At 37.6% G+C, this 16,555-nt stretch overlaps 1 protein-coding gene across 7 annotated transcripts in view; it reads left to right on the top strand.

Moving 5' to 3' along the window:
- ADAMTSL3 (ADAMTS like 3) overlaps positions 1-16,555 on the top strand; it is a 189,326-nt gene that overhangs the window by 74,079 nt on the left and 98,692 nt on the right. For all 7 annotated transcript variants that reach the window (XM_072871329.1, XM_072871331.1, XM_072871325.1 and 4 more), the window contains exons 4-5: positions 12,187-12,314; positions 14,722-14,767. In XM_072871329.1, the coding sequence (XP_072727430.1) occupies positions 12,187-12,314; positions 14,722-14,767 (174 nt within the window). The remainder of the gene's footprint in view (positions 1-12,186; positions 12,315-14,721; positions 14,768-16,555) is intronic.

Here is a 16,555-nt window from a genome sequence, read left to right as displayed (position 1 = left end):
TACAAAGGTGATATCCAAAATCTGCCCTCAAAAGATGTTTTGGCTTGCAACTTCTGCATATTGGGATCCTCTGCAAGACGAGATATAGGCAGGATATTTTAATGTTTTTTTAATTATCTAAAAAAACTTCCTGAAGAATTTGTGTGTTGCTATGTGAGAGAACATAGCTGGAGGAAGCTCGAGATGACATAATTGGTACAAGCTTTTGACTGTGAATAACCAGTGATCAAACAAAAGTTACGCATATGACAGAACAGCAGCAGAAGCAGCTTAAGGATACATTTCACCAGTGCAGGTGCCCACCATAGAAAGTTCACAACATTTCCAAGTCAGGCTACCCTTGTGTAAAGCAAGCTCTTCACAACAATGAATGAAACTGTTCAAGTGCAGGAAATCAGCTGGAGCCAGTGAAGCTGAGAAAACTTAAATACTAAATTTGCCTCTAAGTTAAGCATGAGTAATAAAAAGAAACCCTAAAACTGTATTTTGATTTTGGATCAGTTATGCCATTGCTTAATATCACCCAAAGATCAGCTCATGGTTAAATGGGCAAGAACTGCTTTCTCTGAGAAGAAAACTCATCTTGTTAAATTTGATTTATGCCACAGTAAAGAGGCACCATGATCAGGCTGACAAGTTTCAGAGTTACTTTGGGCGGAATTAACTTCAGTCAGGCTGCTTCTCAGTTATGCGCTTAATAAGTCTTCTCCTATATATTAATTTAAAATGGCTCTACACAAAGTGATATCTACTTTAAAAATCAGAGGTGAGAAATACATCAACATAAAATAATGCCTTTAAAATTCAAAATTGATAAACTTCATTATTCTACATTTATAGAAAGGAAAATTAGGATTCTTATAATTGCTGTCAGCTAACAATGTGGCTTTAATACTTTTCCTTTCGACATTTGTTCTGTTGCCAGGTATATCTGCTTATGTTCTGTGATCTGCTTTGCATTACTTTTATAGAAATATTACCATTAAAAGTGCTACATATAGTATTAAATAGCAGGGTGAGTCAGGAGACATGGGTCGAATCTCTAGCTCACAAATGAGAAGTTTGGATGCCTCATCGGAGTGATATGGTATAAATACCTATAACCAAATCATCAGTCTGGCAGTACTGATAATCTTGGCATGAAATTGAGCCAGGCAGGAGTGCAATATCCCAATATCCAGGGTTACGAATATTGCAGATTATGGATAGACAAAATGCACAGGAAAGACTTTTCTATACTGGCTGCTCTTTCTACAGTTTATTCTTCTGTCAGTATTTCCCCTATAACTCCTTTTATTCATAGGTTTGGCAGTTAGCCATAAAATTTTACTTCTAGCTGGAACTTGGCAGACAGTGTCTCAAGTCAGGAAAATTATTTTAAACAAATTTTTAAAATATATGATATGTATTGGGGCTCTTCTAAAAGTTAGAGGTGCAGTCATTTTTTTCTGAGAAAAAGCATTGGTTTCAGTGGGTTTTTTTCATTGTAAATCCTCTAAACAAATTCTTAAAAAAGGAAAAATTGTTGTAACCAATTAGAAAAAGAAAACATTAATTTTCTTTCAAAAGCATGTGTGTAGAGGTACTGTATGTAAATGTCAAAGACTTTTGTATTTTGAAGTGATTGCTTTTAGGATATTGTTTTAAATTAAATACATAATTTATCATTGTGATGGGATAAAGCTTGTTTTTGGTGTTATGAACTGTAAGGTAAATAGTATGTAACATATAAGTAATTTTAAATGCCCATGCTCCCTCTTTATCTTTATTTACTTTTCCATAACCTGTCTGTAAGTCTTGTACACAAGAGTCTTGGCAAATCAACCCTTTAACAAATTCAGCGTAATACAGTAACTAATACGGTTGTGGGAACAAGTAGATACCATTATGTCAATCTGTTGTACAGTCTAGGATCCAAGTATACTCAGATTGCATGTGCGTGTCATGTAAGCAGAATAGCCCTTCTAATACTTCAGGGTTTGCAGTGTTAATTTGGGCAAATACCACCAGGACCACCACAAATCAGCAGGAGTGAAATTTGATGGTGATTGTGGTAACAGCTCCTGGCTTTGTGTCAGGGTCTGTTCTTCTCCATGTTCTTACAGCTTACCTGTAGGCTGGAAAACAAGGAGAGGTCCCACCCTGTGCTCTCCCCTGTTGCTTTTCTCCTACTTGTAAACCGTAAATTTACTACCTTGTTGATTAATTTTGATCTAGAGCTTCATAATTCATAGCATTCCTGCCATAGCTCTCCTTACCCTAGAATGACTTCCTCAACTACTGTCAAGTGGGTCTCCATCAAATGAACAGATCAAGAAGGAAATGAGGAGGTCCTAAGCTGGCACAGGTATTTTATCAAGAGAAGATGAATCTGGGATAGCTACCCGACCCTTAGGAGAAATGTTTAGGATTTTTTGGTTTGTTTTGTACTTTTTTTACTTGGAAAGCATAATTTAAAAGCATTCAAAAATATGTAATCACTGAAGTATGATTGCAATTTCATATGGCATCAGAATATGGACCCCCCCTGAAAAATAAGCCTTGACAGGAAAGATTTTGCACATTTGACAGTGGCAGCAATGTGCCACTGTGTGATCTTTGGAAGCTGATGGAAATCCTCTGCTTTGTCACAGGCATAAAGCTCATCCTTTTATCAGTGTTGCTCTTCTCTTTCCACTGCATGTGCTGAAGTGATGCAGTTTTTAACTTTTGAGACCAGTTTTAAAAATTGCATGGTAAAGTATTTAAAAGCACCTTTATTTGGATGTTTGCAAATATATTTAATAAGGTAATTCAAAAAAATAATGCCAGATATATTTCCCAGAAATTGGAATCTCTTTTTCTATTATGCACCTGAGGAATTCTGCACATTGGACTCTGGCTGACCCATCACACTGTTTATGCTGGATGAGGAACATGTGGCGTGCAGTGTGAAGGTGGAAAAACCCAGTGTAGCCAGGTGCAAATTTTGAATAAGCATTCAGTAAAGCTTGCATGAATTCTTACTACTTTTATGGACTCCAGGAAATACATGGAATGTTGTTAATGCAGATTTATAAATAGGCCCAGAGATAATTAACATATCAAAATGTCCTGAAGATTGTTTTCGCCTTCGTACTTTGTACCTACTGTAGATACACATTGTAGAAAGGACAATGTTTGTAGCTGCAAAATAGGAGGTGGAAGAGCTCTGTAAGGGGCACTAAAATCCAACTTTGGACACTGAGATGTAATTCTCTGCTGTGCTGCTCACATAATGCACCTTATCGTCCTTCTTCCTGAGGTCAGGTGCTCATCTGTAAAATGGGCATAACAATACATAGCCTTAAAAGCTGCAATCAAAAAGTATTACGACTGTGTATTGTATTTGTCATGTGAAAATGAAAATGTTCTCATTATGTCTGTGACAAGATTTCTTTGCACAACCAAATGCAAGGACTGTGTATTTAATACCATATTGTGGAGAATATTGTGTAATTGATTATAATTTAAAAATTGTTTTTATACTTATTAGGATATAACTTTTAAGTTCTTCATTGGGAATGTTAATATAATGGATAATATTTTAAAAAGGAATATAATGTTTCTTATAAAGTTTTTAAAGCATCCCATTCCTTCTGTTTTACTTATTTTAAAATTCCACCTTTATCTCTCTTCCAAGCCCTGGCGAGTGTTTGCCTCAGGCTGGCTACTGAGAAAGTGGGCAAAGAGTGCTATGATTTATATTGCTTTCTTGGTTATGTTCCCTTTCAGAACCTCTGTGCGTTTCCCAAGGTCTGTGGCTTTTGAGTTGTTTGCCAGCTACACGTGCAAATCTTTAAGTTATAATTCTCCAGACCACTTAGAAATGGAGGGAATTGGAGTGATGCTAAACATTTCTCAGTGTAGTTTCCATTTCAGATGGGGCAGATTCAGAGGAATGGATATGTTTTGAGAGTTCAAATTTATATATTTCCAGCTACGTATTCACATGTACTTTTAAATCTTGGAAGAGAATGAAATACTGGAAACTCAGGGAAAAGTTTTTCATATTCTTGATCCTGGTAGGCTGTCCTGGATGATTGGACCTAAAAGCATTAGAGAAGCATGGACTTCTTGCCTGACTGTTTGGATATCACCAAAGTTGGTTATTAGCCTTCCTCCCTGTTCTCAGGGCCCAAGATCTTTATGCTCTAATGCTGGTGAATGTGGGACAATATTTACCATTGTAGATAAGGCAGACACAGGGCTCATATGGCTCTAGTTGTGCAAGCATGAATGAAAACGTGGGCAACTAAGTCTGGATTGTCAGGTGCATTGTCAGTGACATGTATTTGCAGGACATGATTATCAGGGTTTTTAAAAGGGTTTGTCTCTTTGCTAGACACTTATCTGTCAAAATAGTAATTTATGGAATGTCCCCCAAGAAAATGAAACAGATTGCCATGGTCCAGAGGAGAGGACAGAGGCAAGTGCTCCTCTTGTAAAAGTCAGTTATGTAATAAAAATGTACCCTGGGACTTCAGTGTAGGTCATCAAAACCTGTCAGAAGTGAGTAAAACTAGAATTTGTGTGGCTTTTTTTAAACTCAGCAGAACAATGTAGTTAACTCAGAAATGGAAAAATAGCAACTTTAATTATGCTTTAACTACTTCAATGCTGATTCCCTTTAGCAGGAATATGTAGGTGCTGTCCTTAGGTGTTAGATGCAGAAATAACCGCAGGAGCTGGGTATACTAATGCAAGTGCTTTCTGCTTGGAGTTGTTAGGGCGGGAACCACGATTCCTTCTCCATGCCCACAAATTCCATGTTCCCTCTGTTACTGCTCACAAAGAAGGAAGGAGGTGATACAGACTCTTTTCAGTGCCAAAAGCCTCAGCTAGCTCATAGGTGCCAAACAGCCAAGCAACATTTCATCCCTTCCTGGATGCCAAAAGCCTCAAGTATCCCTGTTCCACCTGCCAAAACCTCCAACTTTGTCCTGACAACTCCTGCAGTGCAGGCCTGTGTTGTCAATATGAAATTTTGCAACACACTGACAATGGAAAATCTGGATGCAGTATAATACTGAAAAACATGCTGGGATTTGCCTTCAGTTTAGTATCAAAATGAATTACGCTGTAAATATTTCCTGTGTGTGACTCTTTTGCATGTTTTATTTTCCAAAACTTGAATTTGAATTTATTCAAAACTGCTGTAGAATGGAAATATATTGCAGAATTCAACACTGAGAGCTCTAAAGTACATCAGAGCCCCCAGATGTATTCTTTCATGTGGCTGAATAAGTCCATCATTTGCCTTTTGGCTCATTTCTTGCTGGTGATTCTCCTGGTCTGTCACTGAGCTTCACCAGCTTGTGTTTCTGAAATGCGCTTTTTGTTACCAGGCACAGATTCCATTTTGCAGTCAGTTCCTAGTGCGTGGGCACCCCTACACAGTGGCAAGGCCAAGTGCAAGGAATAGTTAATGTGACTGAAATAATGTTAGTAATATTAAAACTAATTACTTTTAAACATCTGCTTAAAATAGCTGCATTTACTCCCAGGTGGTTTTTATCAGTCTAAAATAATGATGCATTGTTTTTTCTCCAGGATTTTATAACTCCAGATACATCCTTTTTAACATACAGTATAATATATAATTTACTTTGGTACATATAAGTAAAAGATTTATTAAACTTAATGACATATACAGTGCACAATTAGGTAATATATAATGCACCCAGCAATAATAGAAATATTTCAGGAAATGTCTTGAAATCTGTCATAATGAAACAAGTGGAAGTTTTTCTGCTAAAATCAGGTAATGCAAGATCTCATTAATAATTCTTATTTGTCTGGAAATAAGTTTTGACTGTTCTTCTATTTAGTTGCTGCCACAACTGAAATAGTTTTTCCTAAATCTGTAATCTGCATTCTACACCTTACTTAGATTGTGCAAAATAGAGGTGTAAATCACTTTTGTATGTGACCTTAACAGGGAAAGACATTTCTAGTACAGGTTGTTGCAAAGCCATAGACGTAACAGCCAGAGTTAAAAGTGAAGGATACAGTTCTGAGGCTGAATAGCACACCCGGTGATTATCTGCAGGTAAATACTTGTTCTTTCAGTTACGCATTCTGCTCATGGATACAGTCAACAGTGCAATTTGATACCTTTTCCACCAAGTGTAGTGTCTGGAAAGAAGAATCTGGGAAATGCATCACAGAGCTACTCAGGCAGGATATTTTCCCTTCAGTGCCATAATTCCTTGCGCTACCTCTGTTTGGAGCCGTTGTAGGTATGAGGAGAAGAAAATGGCATAGTCCAGTGCTGCGCATGAAGTTTAATGAACAGCAACATAACCTTGTGCTTTGGAAGACTCTGAAAGTCAGGACAGTGTTAATAGTATTTATGGGTTGTGAGAGTGGGAAGAAGCAATAAAAAGGAAATGCTTCATCTCTGTTCAAAATACCATCAAGGATGAAATTCACTCCTGGGAGAAGGGCCAGTACTGAGCTTTGGGTATTGCTTAATTTAGGCCTTCAGTGGGACTGAAGTGGTGTTTATACCCTTCAATAGGTTCTTTCACTTGGATGAATTTAATCTGAAGAATCTAAATTCTGTATGGAGAAATTCAGTTATATGCAATGTGTTATTAAATAGCAATATGATATAGTTGTGCCAATGTGACTCTTTATGGGGATTCTCTTTTGGAGTTTGGCATGCCTTTTCAAATTAATACAAACCACGTCGATAAGAAGCCATGAGAAAAACCAAAGAGCACTCGCCCAGAGAGCTGCAGTGATGTCGGCATAGTAGCAGATACATTGGTAAAAATTCCTGCATAACCAAGTCCTTACTTGTTATGACAAAGTCTTATTTTGCGAGCCACATCACTCTTAACCTGTTTGAGTAGAACATTTTATATATCCGTCCAGCCCCAGGCATGGTCTGCATTGGTAGATGCTGCCCAGAGGTTGCATTGAATCTCTTCTAGAACCCTGACAGAGCTGGGCACCCTGCTCTCAGGAAGTGCTCAGGGGCACGTCCCAGGGCAGAATTCGGGGTAGTTTGTGTTGCGATACGTACCTGGCAGAGGGACTGTCACCGGGGGACTCCTGCAGATGAATCTGAGTGTTGGGTCTCTATGTTTCTTTCATTACACATTCTGTTAAAATAATTCTCATGTGTCAAATGCTATGTACTTGGCTTGTGTTTGTATTTAAAGCAAAAATGTATGTTAAAAACTCTGGGAAACAAACATTTAAGGTATCAGAGCATTTCTATTGAGAAGCTGAATCTTTGTTACGCTGAATGCTGAACATTTACATATCCAAGCCTTATGTAATGGATGTCTGAATAATAATAAAACTGCATAAACTGACCTTCATTCTCTGGCACCACATCTCCTTTGAAGTCTGCATGACCAAATTCAAGACAATTATGTCATCCTTCATAACAGCCAAACAAAAGTTTGGCCAAATAATAATTTTTCTCCATATAACAGCACTGTGTTTGATTTTTGTAATGTGTGTCAATGTAGCTGTTGTTATTTACTGGGTGTTACAAGTGACAGTAAAAATCCCCTTGTTTTAGATTAATGATCAGCCCTGGTAACATCTGGATTTCATTTATTTTACCTCAGTGCCCACTTCTGCTATACTCAGTTACTTTGAGTAGTACATTGCAAGGCAAGTATGGCCTGAAAGAGCGCGCGCGCGCACACACACACACACACACAAAAATAGTTTGCAGAACATGGTGTTACAGTATGTACCCATATGTGGCAGAAGCAAAACAGAGCCCTGGACAGAAGAAGAGAAACTGGCTCTACCATTTTCCCCCCTGTCAAAACCTACCAGTGCCACACTTTCAGTAAAATTCTCCATGTACAAGGCTGCCTCTGTCAGTTAAGGGTTGTCAGCAGAGACTCAGATTGCACATTACTGGGCCTCAGACCTTGAGGAAACCTTGGCATACTGTCATCTCAGTCTTTGAGACTCTGCCTATGTCACCAAGTGCTTCAAAACTTGTAGTTTATTTTCCCCCATCCCCTGATTCAAGTGATCCTTGCCCAGGCCCATGTGCAGTGTCATGACTTACTCTTTTTTTACTTTCAAAATGAATTATAAATTGGATATATAGATTGGGATGAAATATTTGAAACTACCTTTATCATATAAACTGGATTAATTTCTGCAGAGAACATTTTATAGGTTCTTAAATATTTCTTTGAGTACAATGCTTGCATCTAACCCTGTGTTCACATGTGATGCTTTTGGAATGGACACAACTCCCGCTAGCGTAGCTGGATCCAGTGGAAGTGTGACACCTTTTGCCATCTAGCTCTACATAAAGAGCAGCAAATCATCTAGGTTGTGTTTATAGCTGTTTTAAGTTATTTTATCTGGATTCACTACAGCACTTGTGGCTTTACTTGATCATGGTGCACATGTGCATGTACATGTACATCACAGGTGCACATGTGCATGTACATGCACACATTTATGTATGTGTAGGTGCATACATACTTTCACAATGAATATGCTGAATGTATGTGTTGCACTTCATCCATTGCAAAATTAAACCGCTAAAGGAAAAACACTTCCATTCTAATATGGTTCAGCAAAACTTCATTGCTGAACCATGTTTAGAATTATGACTGAAGACAATAAAAACTTGAAAAATTGAAGTTAAGAAGCAAACCATGAATGCAGTCCTGAGGTACAATAACACCCTTTTGTGCCCAATTGCAATTAGCTCTTGATTTAATTCCTAAATGAGCTTCCAAGGTTTTGTTGGTTTAAATCATGATGTTGATGATCTTTTCTTTATTTTACTTCAATTTGGTACCATGGTGTAGACAAATGTAATATGTAGAGTTTATGAAACCAGACAGCTAGTAAATCAATATTATTTTGCTAGTAAATTACTAAGCCAGTGCAAGCTGCTTTTAACTCTTTCCCATGGGACAAGTAGTTTGAACTAGCTGGAGTTTAAATCAACACTGTGGGCACTGAATTAGTCGATGATTCTGAAGAAGGCTTTGTTGGCATAAACTTCTGCTTTGATCATCCTAGTATTTACAGCTTTTTAATTAGATACAGTTCAGAACAATGGCTTTTATCAAAGCAGTTTGGTAAGTGAACAACTGGACATTGTTTAGGGCTTTAGATGACATTCTGTCTGTTAATATCACATGGCTGGTTTTAATACAGTGATGAAGTTAGGATTATTTTAGGCATTCTCACTGCTTTGTCAAAAGAAACTAGCTATTCTAAAAAGAGAGAGTGGCATGTATTGCTTTTTCAGTATCATAAGTTTAATAATTTCTCAACATATTAAAAAACAATCATTTGCCTTGGGATTACAGAGGATAAACTTTAATTTTGCACTCATAAATTGGAAATAAGTGACTCTTGTTCATCTTCTTTTCATGTGCTGAGTGATTTGTTGGGAAGTGCTGAGCTCTTTTTGCTCAAGGTTGAAGGCAGTTGGTTCCATTTTCAGTGTCAGACATTTCAGAGTTGGCTTCTAATGTAAAGTAAACCCAATGCCAGCGCAAAAATTCCTCAGGGATCTTGGCAGAGCTGGGCTCTATCGTTTCTGGAACAGTAGATTGGCCTAAGTACCCTTTTAAAGCTTTACAGTAAGTGTTTGTAAAATTTGTAAACTTAGGGGAGCAAGAAAGTTAAGGAGCCACTGATGCGTTTAGATCGACTTCTGCAGTTTACTGTTCAAATGGAGATAGCTTATCATCTAATTTTTTTGACAAGCTCAAGTTTTTTGAGGAAGGGATGGAAAAGTTTGGAAATTGCTGACATTTGTTAGCTGCTTAACTACGGGGAGTAGTGCTATTATACTAAATCTGCCTACTCTTATTAATGCCTTTAAAGGCATTAATAGTTTGAGTAGTCCTTAGTTCTGCTTAAGTGTAGCTGAGTTTAACTATTTGCCATTTGGGTTTCTAAAATTATGCCTGTTCAATAGTTATACTTAAAACTGCAGCGTGAATGCACCCTAAGTGTAACAGCTCATTCACAGAAACAGGCCAGTTTTCTCAAGTTCTGCGGCACACATTCTTTTTTTTTACTATAATATTTAGGAGAAAATCCCTTTGCCTACACAGCATGATACTGAGTTATTCCTTGTATGGTGCTGTTTTGAAAACAGCTTTGTTTTTATTGTTTGCCATTTTCACTTCAAGTTTGGTAGGCTTTTATCTGAGACAACTTTCTTCATGGCTGCAGATGAGCTGACTTTATCTGTACTGTTGAATCTAAGGAGAGTTATGTATTTTTTCCCCTTGTACCATAAGATTTGAAGTACACATCCCTCACTTTTAAATCACTTTCGTGAGGCACTTTGGAAGAAAATAGGACCGAGCTTTTTTCTCATGAGCTTAGTTAAGTTATTTCTTAGAGAAAATATGGATTACTAAAGTGTGTTCATCTGGTTTAGTATTAGGATGTATACTAATCTCTTGTGCTTCTCTGGATCTAGTCACTCATGAAAATCTTTTCAGCGTTTTAAACATCTTTTTTTTGGCACTTACAAAGACTTAAATGTTTACTTGGATGCAGTTTATTTAGTAACGTTTTTATCTCTTTGCCTTATGTTTTCTGACAGATAGCCCTTTGGTTGGTGTTTCTGTGCGCTTGTTTTTTGGGAGGGGGAGTGAAGATTCCGAAACACCATTTGATTAAGTCGTGCCTTCCTATGGTGTCAAAAGTAAAATAGCCACGTGAATGTAGTGCCTTTGTTTATCTATCTGAGGTCTGCTTGGATGCCCACTGAAGTCAACAGGAATAAAAAATTGGCTGTATAAGTAGTTGTTTCAGTAAAGCTTGGATGAACTCGTCATGTTCTCTCATTTGTGATTGTATTGGGGCAGAGTAAATATCAGTCAATATTCTCTGTCACCTAAGATAAATGACTCATTGCCTCATTTTTATCCACAATATGACTTTCATTCATAATGATGTTAATAGCCATTACATTATTATGTTTGCAGTAGTTTATGTGCAAACTCTATCACCATGGTGATTAGAGAAATCGGTGTTTTCATCTCAGTCTGGGTGTAACTTAGGGTTATAAAAATCTTAATTTATTTATAACAGGCCCATCATATGTCTGACAACTCTCAGGGAATCATGATGTTTGACATTTTGTTATAAAAATCTGTGCATGTTTTTTCAAGAGAGAAATTTTAAAGGTTGCAGGGACAGAAGAATGAAAGTAGGATGTAAATGGAACAGCTGCTGAACAATTGTAGTGAAGTCAAAGAAATGCTTGGGGAAATACTGAATCTGATTTTCCTATGCTTTCTTCATGAAGAAAATCATAAACCAAAAAGTACTCTCTTAAAGCAGGACATTATTGAATAATTTGATTCAAGTTACTTTTTAATATTGAACTATTGTGCTAAGCTACCATGTTCTAAAATGTTTTGAGAATTTTCTCTGGGAAATGGGAATTTTCTTAAACAGTATACAGTGCAAGTGAAAAATGACATTTTTAAGGGGTCAAGCAGAATTTTGGTTTTTGTCACAACTCTTTAATTTTTATATTTATGGTGTCTGGTAATAATGTTTTTGAAGCCTATGTAAGTGAATTTAAGCTTAAATCAGTGTTTAATTCCTGTAGCCCAACAACCACCCTTTAAGCCTTTTCCCCCGATCTCTTTCAAATTAATAGCACTTTTTGTAATGAAGTTGTATTCTTGGGTTGCTTCCCTGATTGCAATTCTGGGCATGCACTTTATGAAAGATTTGAGGTGCTTAATTTCCGTCCTGCTGCCGAGTGCAGGCACACTTGAGGAGATAAAAAGAGACTTTCATCCTCTCATTAGTCCTGGATATGAAACTTCTTTGGTCAGGATTTTGGAAAGCCCAGCAGCCTGCTCAGAACATGGTGCCTGGTCTGGCTGCTTGAGATCAGTTCTGTAGTCCCTACACAGTGTGTTGGGCATGCGTATGTTGGGAATGAGAGCATATTTGGACGTAGCAGTCCGTTGGCAGAAGGCAACGCATCAACTACACTGTATCTTCAAAGACTCTGCTTCCTTTCCCGTGTAATTATTATATATTAAAATAGTAAATAAATTTGAGATACTGTAAATAAGTCACAAAGTAATACACTCAGTACTATGAATGCCAAGCATTAAAACATGTACCAAACAAATTCATGCTTTTTTTCTCCTCTCCATCCTCCATTTTTTTCAGACCTCCAGAATTACCCGCTCTGATGAAGATAAGGAAGGCTCCTGGGATGCCTGGGGAGCCTGGAGTGATTGCTCACGGACCTGCGGAGGGGGAGCCTCTTACTCGCTGAGGAGATGTTTAAATGGCAGGTAAGCCACATCCTTACGTGTATTTATTCTTGTGCAGCTCTGCCATATTTCCCTGTCCTCTGATGGCGTCTACAAGGAAGCATTGTTGCTTCTGTTTCTGGAACCAAGTGCTGTGTACAGATCAAGTGTTATGAAATCCTGCTTTTAATATATTTTTGTAATATATTAGATAAATATCTGAGCCTTCAACTCTGAGAGAACTTTAGTGGGTTATTAAATATGTTTGTGGAATAACAAGAATGATTTAGTTAGTACAGTCAAATACTGAGAGAAGTCTCTGTCACCGTAATATAAAGTGAATGGTGAGTTACCTGCGTACAAATTAGCCTGTACGTGAACATTACTTTAAATAATGTTCAAGTGCAGGCTTCTCCATGTCTTCCCTGTAGTAAAAAACAAATGACTTACTCCACATATAGATGTATCAAATGCTGCTTTCTGTTAGGAAACTTCTCCTCTGCCAGTTCTTTCTATGCAGTGGTCCTGGTGGCCATATGTTTTCGTGGATAAGCCTCAGTGTAGCTTGAGGAGAACAATGTATGCGGTGAAAACAATTTACCTCTGTAGTAAAGCTGGACTAATGTAGGACTTGTTGCTACAATCCTAAAAGTATGAGTAATGCAATAGGCTTGTAGTCAGGCGAGAAGAGATTCCAACCAGCTTAGAAGCATCTGTGCTGGCGTCCATAATTGCTTGCTTTACTTGAATTATTCTTAAACATTTTAAAAACTGCTGATTACGTTTAAACTTCTATTTTGTTGAGATTTTTTTAAGTTAAATGCAATATCACCCAGGAAGTCAATTTTTCTTAAAGAAGGCTTGTAGGATGATACACTAGTTAAGTGCAAACTGTATGAAATACATAGCTAAAGAGGATTGATTAAAACACTGCCTGTTTCTTTTAGTGCAAAATGCACAAAGATCTTTGAGAAAAGTAATATTTCCAGCAAGAAGCCGTGATATTCTACCAGTGTGTTAGGGACTGTGAAACGAGCTCAATAAATTGTAGCAATATAAATTCCACTGTGGTTTTATTAATATTTTTAATGTGTTCCCCTGTGAAAAACATGTGTTTTCCATACCTTGACAAATGTGTAGTTTAAAAGGGTTTTTTCTGTGTTTTATTGTTATTGTAATGTCCAGGAAACGCGCAATTGCGAAACAAAGTTTTCACATTTGTATGTATCATAAACATTTTTAACTTGCATGTCGTGATGCAATCATTCTTGCAAAAGATTGGAAATTTGAGACATGTAATATCTTGAGCTTGGGGAGTTGTACCTTCAGCTGAGCTGGGTGAACTCTTGCTCCAGGCATCCATTGCTTTTTGCTTTTCAAATTATATTTTTCAATCTCTCACACATATTGAAGAATTTTTTAATATTTGCAATCAGTTTTCATGCAAAAAGTGGAAAATTTAGTCTGAGATGTAAATTACCAGCTATACATTCATGCATTCTTTAGTGTAAGGCAGGTCTTTTTGGTATGAAGGGATTATTCCAAAACACTATTCCTGATTTTAGAGACATCAGTAATTATAATTTCCTGTCAAGTCATTTGAAATATGTTTTCAATTCTTTCAAGGGCTTGATTTTGCCATTCTTAAGAAGAAGAATATCTTACCCTGTGCAAAAGTGCCGGTCAGTTATTGAGAAGTTTGGCAAACTGTGTCCTTTAAGAAAAGTGCGAAACCCACACATCCTCATATTTATGAGACCCCAGTAAATAATCATGACTTTATTATATGCCTGTTACTTCAGTTACTAACAACAGACTTTGAGGATCTGAATTGCCCGGATTTCAGGATTCACATGCATTGGGCACCTTAGAAATGCATGCAGTCCATGAGAATTATATTTCCTTTAAAATTATGAATTCTGCTCATGTGGCTTTGGGTCAGTAAAATTACATGCTGTTCTTCAAAAGTATTGCATTGGTTTTTGGGAGAAATGAAAGGTTTGAGGCTGTTTTTTCTTTCCTAAACAAAATAGGAGAAAGGAAAATTAATGCTCATTAGCCCTATGCTTGATTAAAGGATTGCTTAGATATTCTGATCCTCTTCTCCTCTGGGTTACATCCTGTGGATTAGAAGTAGCTTTGCTGAAGTCAGCATAGATCAGGCTTAGGGATGCCTTGTGAAATCTTTTTCACAAAATAAATGTGTTTTTCTTAAGGTTTGCAGTAAATTGGGCTTAGGGAAAGCCACACGTTCTTTGCTGAAGAGAGACAGCAGCGTAACCTGTTGAGTCCCCAGATCCCCTTTGTATTTAAACCTTGTATTTTGAGTCCAAATTATGGTAGGGCAGTAGCAATAAAAGTCCAATTTTCAAGAGAATAACTAGCTGTAAAACAGGCAGGGTTGTGTTTTGCTGTTATGCAGTGTAACCATTTTTATTCCGTTTTTCAGGAACTGTGAAGGCCGGAATATTCGATACAAAACCTGCAGTAGTAATGTGAGTCTGGCCTTTAATCCTATTTTACTTACTCAAACAATGTGTTAAAGTTTAAGAAATGCTGCTTCTTGTTTAAAACCTTATGGTGCATAATTTTCTTTCCATCATTATTACAATTTTTAAAGATTTCAGTCTGCCTGACACCACGAGGTCTCAAATTTAGGCTTCCCAAATGGACATTTTCTTTTGAAATTATAGTGCCAATTGTGATTCAGAATGTTTTATATCATTTATTAGGAAAGTTACACATTTTGGAGGATTAAAAAATCAGTTCTCATCTTAAACTAGCAAGTGCTTTTCCTGGGGGTTCTGTCTTTCAGATGAAGCATTAAACTGAGCTCCTGATCATTTGTGATCATTAGTGATATGGTGGCACTCTTCACATGAGCAAAGAGGTTAACCACCTGTGTCCCTTTCAAATCTTAAATTGGATCATTACTCTTTATATTCCCTCTGTTTGCCTAATCCCAGATCTTTATATGTCTCTGTGCAAAAGCATATATATATTTTTAGGTACACTGGCATAAACAATTTCTGTGACTGAATGTAAAGCTGGAGTTTTGACTATACAGTTGCTGTTACTCTGATGCAATCACATTTTATTTTTACAGACACGTTTTATGAAAACTAGTCACATACAGCATGCTTCATGACTTGTGCTCAACTGATTTGTAGTGATGCTTTGTGCTGTTTAAACAGCTGCTGCCTTTCACCCCAGATGTTGTAGTCTGTTCAAGGTGTGCAGCCCATGCAGAGCTTTGCGATACCACTGATCAACAGACCATGTGTACAAATACAATAATTCAGGATGGTTTATGGTCACCAGTCACCCCTTGCACGGGTTACTTGCAGTACAATGTGACATTCATATAATTCCATTCCAGAAAAGACAGAAGGTAGATATGTAATTAAAGCAAAAGCATCTTGTTTTTGTTTTTGTTTTTGTTTTGTTTTTTTACTGTAGTGCATTTGATTAATCTGCTTCTGGCTCTCGGAGAAAGGCAGCAATTTTCACACAAATACGCCTTAAAAGGTGAGGCCTGCAGTTCCCTTGGGTTGAATTATACCCAGGCAAGAGCAGGTGATAGTCATGTCACTGCCAGCCCTGTGATTTCTGCCAGCAGCAGGCAGCTGTGAAGTACGACATGTTCTCCTTAGGAGGCCTGACGCTGGAAGATGCCCAGTAAATATGTTGAATCAGTGTGTCTCCTGGGAGAACTGGCCATTCCCACTCTTCGGTTTGCCACACCTACAGTTTCTGGTGTGCCAGTTGGCTTCTGCCCTCCCCAAGAACAAGGCTTGCTAGCACCTTGAATTGCTCTAACACTCCACTCCTCGGTGCTGGATGGATTTTCCACCACAGCGGCTCACAGCCTAAGTTTCTGCTGGCAGAAGCTAGTGGAAGTGATTAATGAATTGAGCCCAGTGCATGCAAAAATCAGATTCTGGAGACAAATCCTGTCACTCGTCCTTTCAGAAGAAAAGGCCTAGCAGTTTTGTGCACAATGTCCTTAGCTCATAAATAAAAATGCCACATGCAAAAAATACCATAATCTTTTAAAGCTGTGTGATAAGCTAAATTGCAGCCAGCCAGTATGTAAGCAATAAACAAACTGCCGTTGTAAAATCTATTTGCTACATTCCTTATCTAGATATCTAGTGGTATGCATTGCATACAGTAATATACCTCTGACTGCTTGATCCCGTGCACTACAGCTTCCTAGGCCAGCACAAACAACTCAACGAAGTATACCTTGTTCCTCCAGCGAAAGGACTAGAAAACTACCC

The sequence above is a fragment of the Ciconia boyciana genome, chromosome 8 (genome assembly GCF_034638445.1).
Source record: "Ciconia boyciana chromosome 8, ASM3463844v1, whole genome shotgun sequence".
NCBI classification, from domain to species: domain Eukaryota; kingdom Metazoa; phylum Chordata; class Aves; order Ciconiiformes; family Ciconiidae; genus Ciconia; species Ciconia boyciana.
This window is presented reverse-complemented; position numbering and strand designations above follow the sequence as displayed.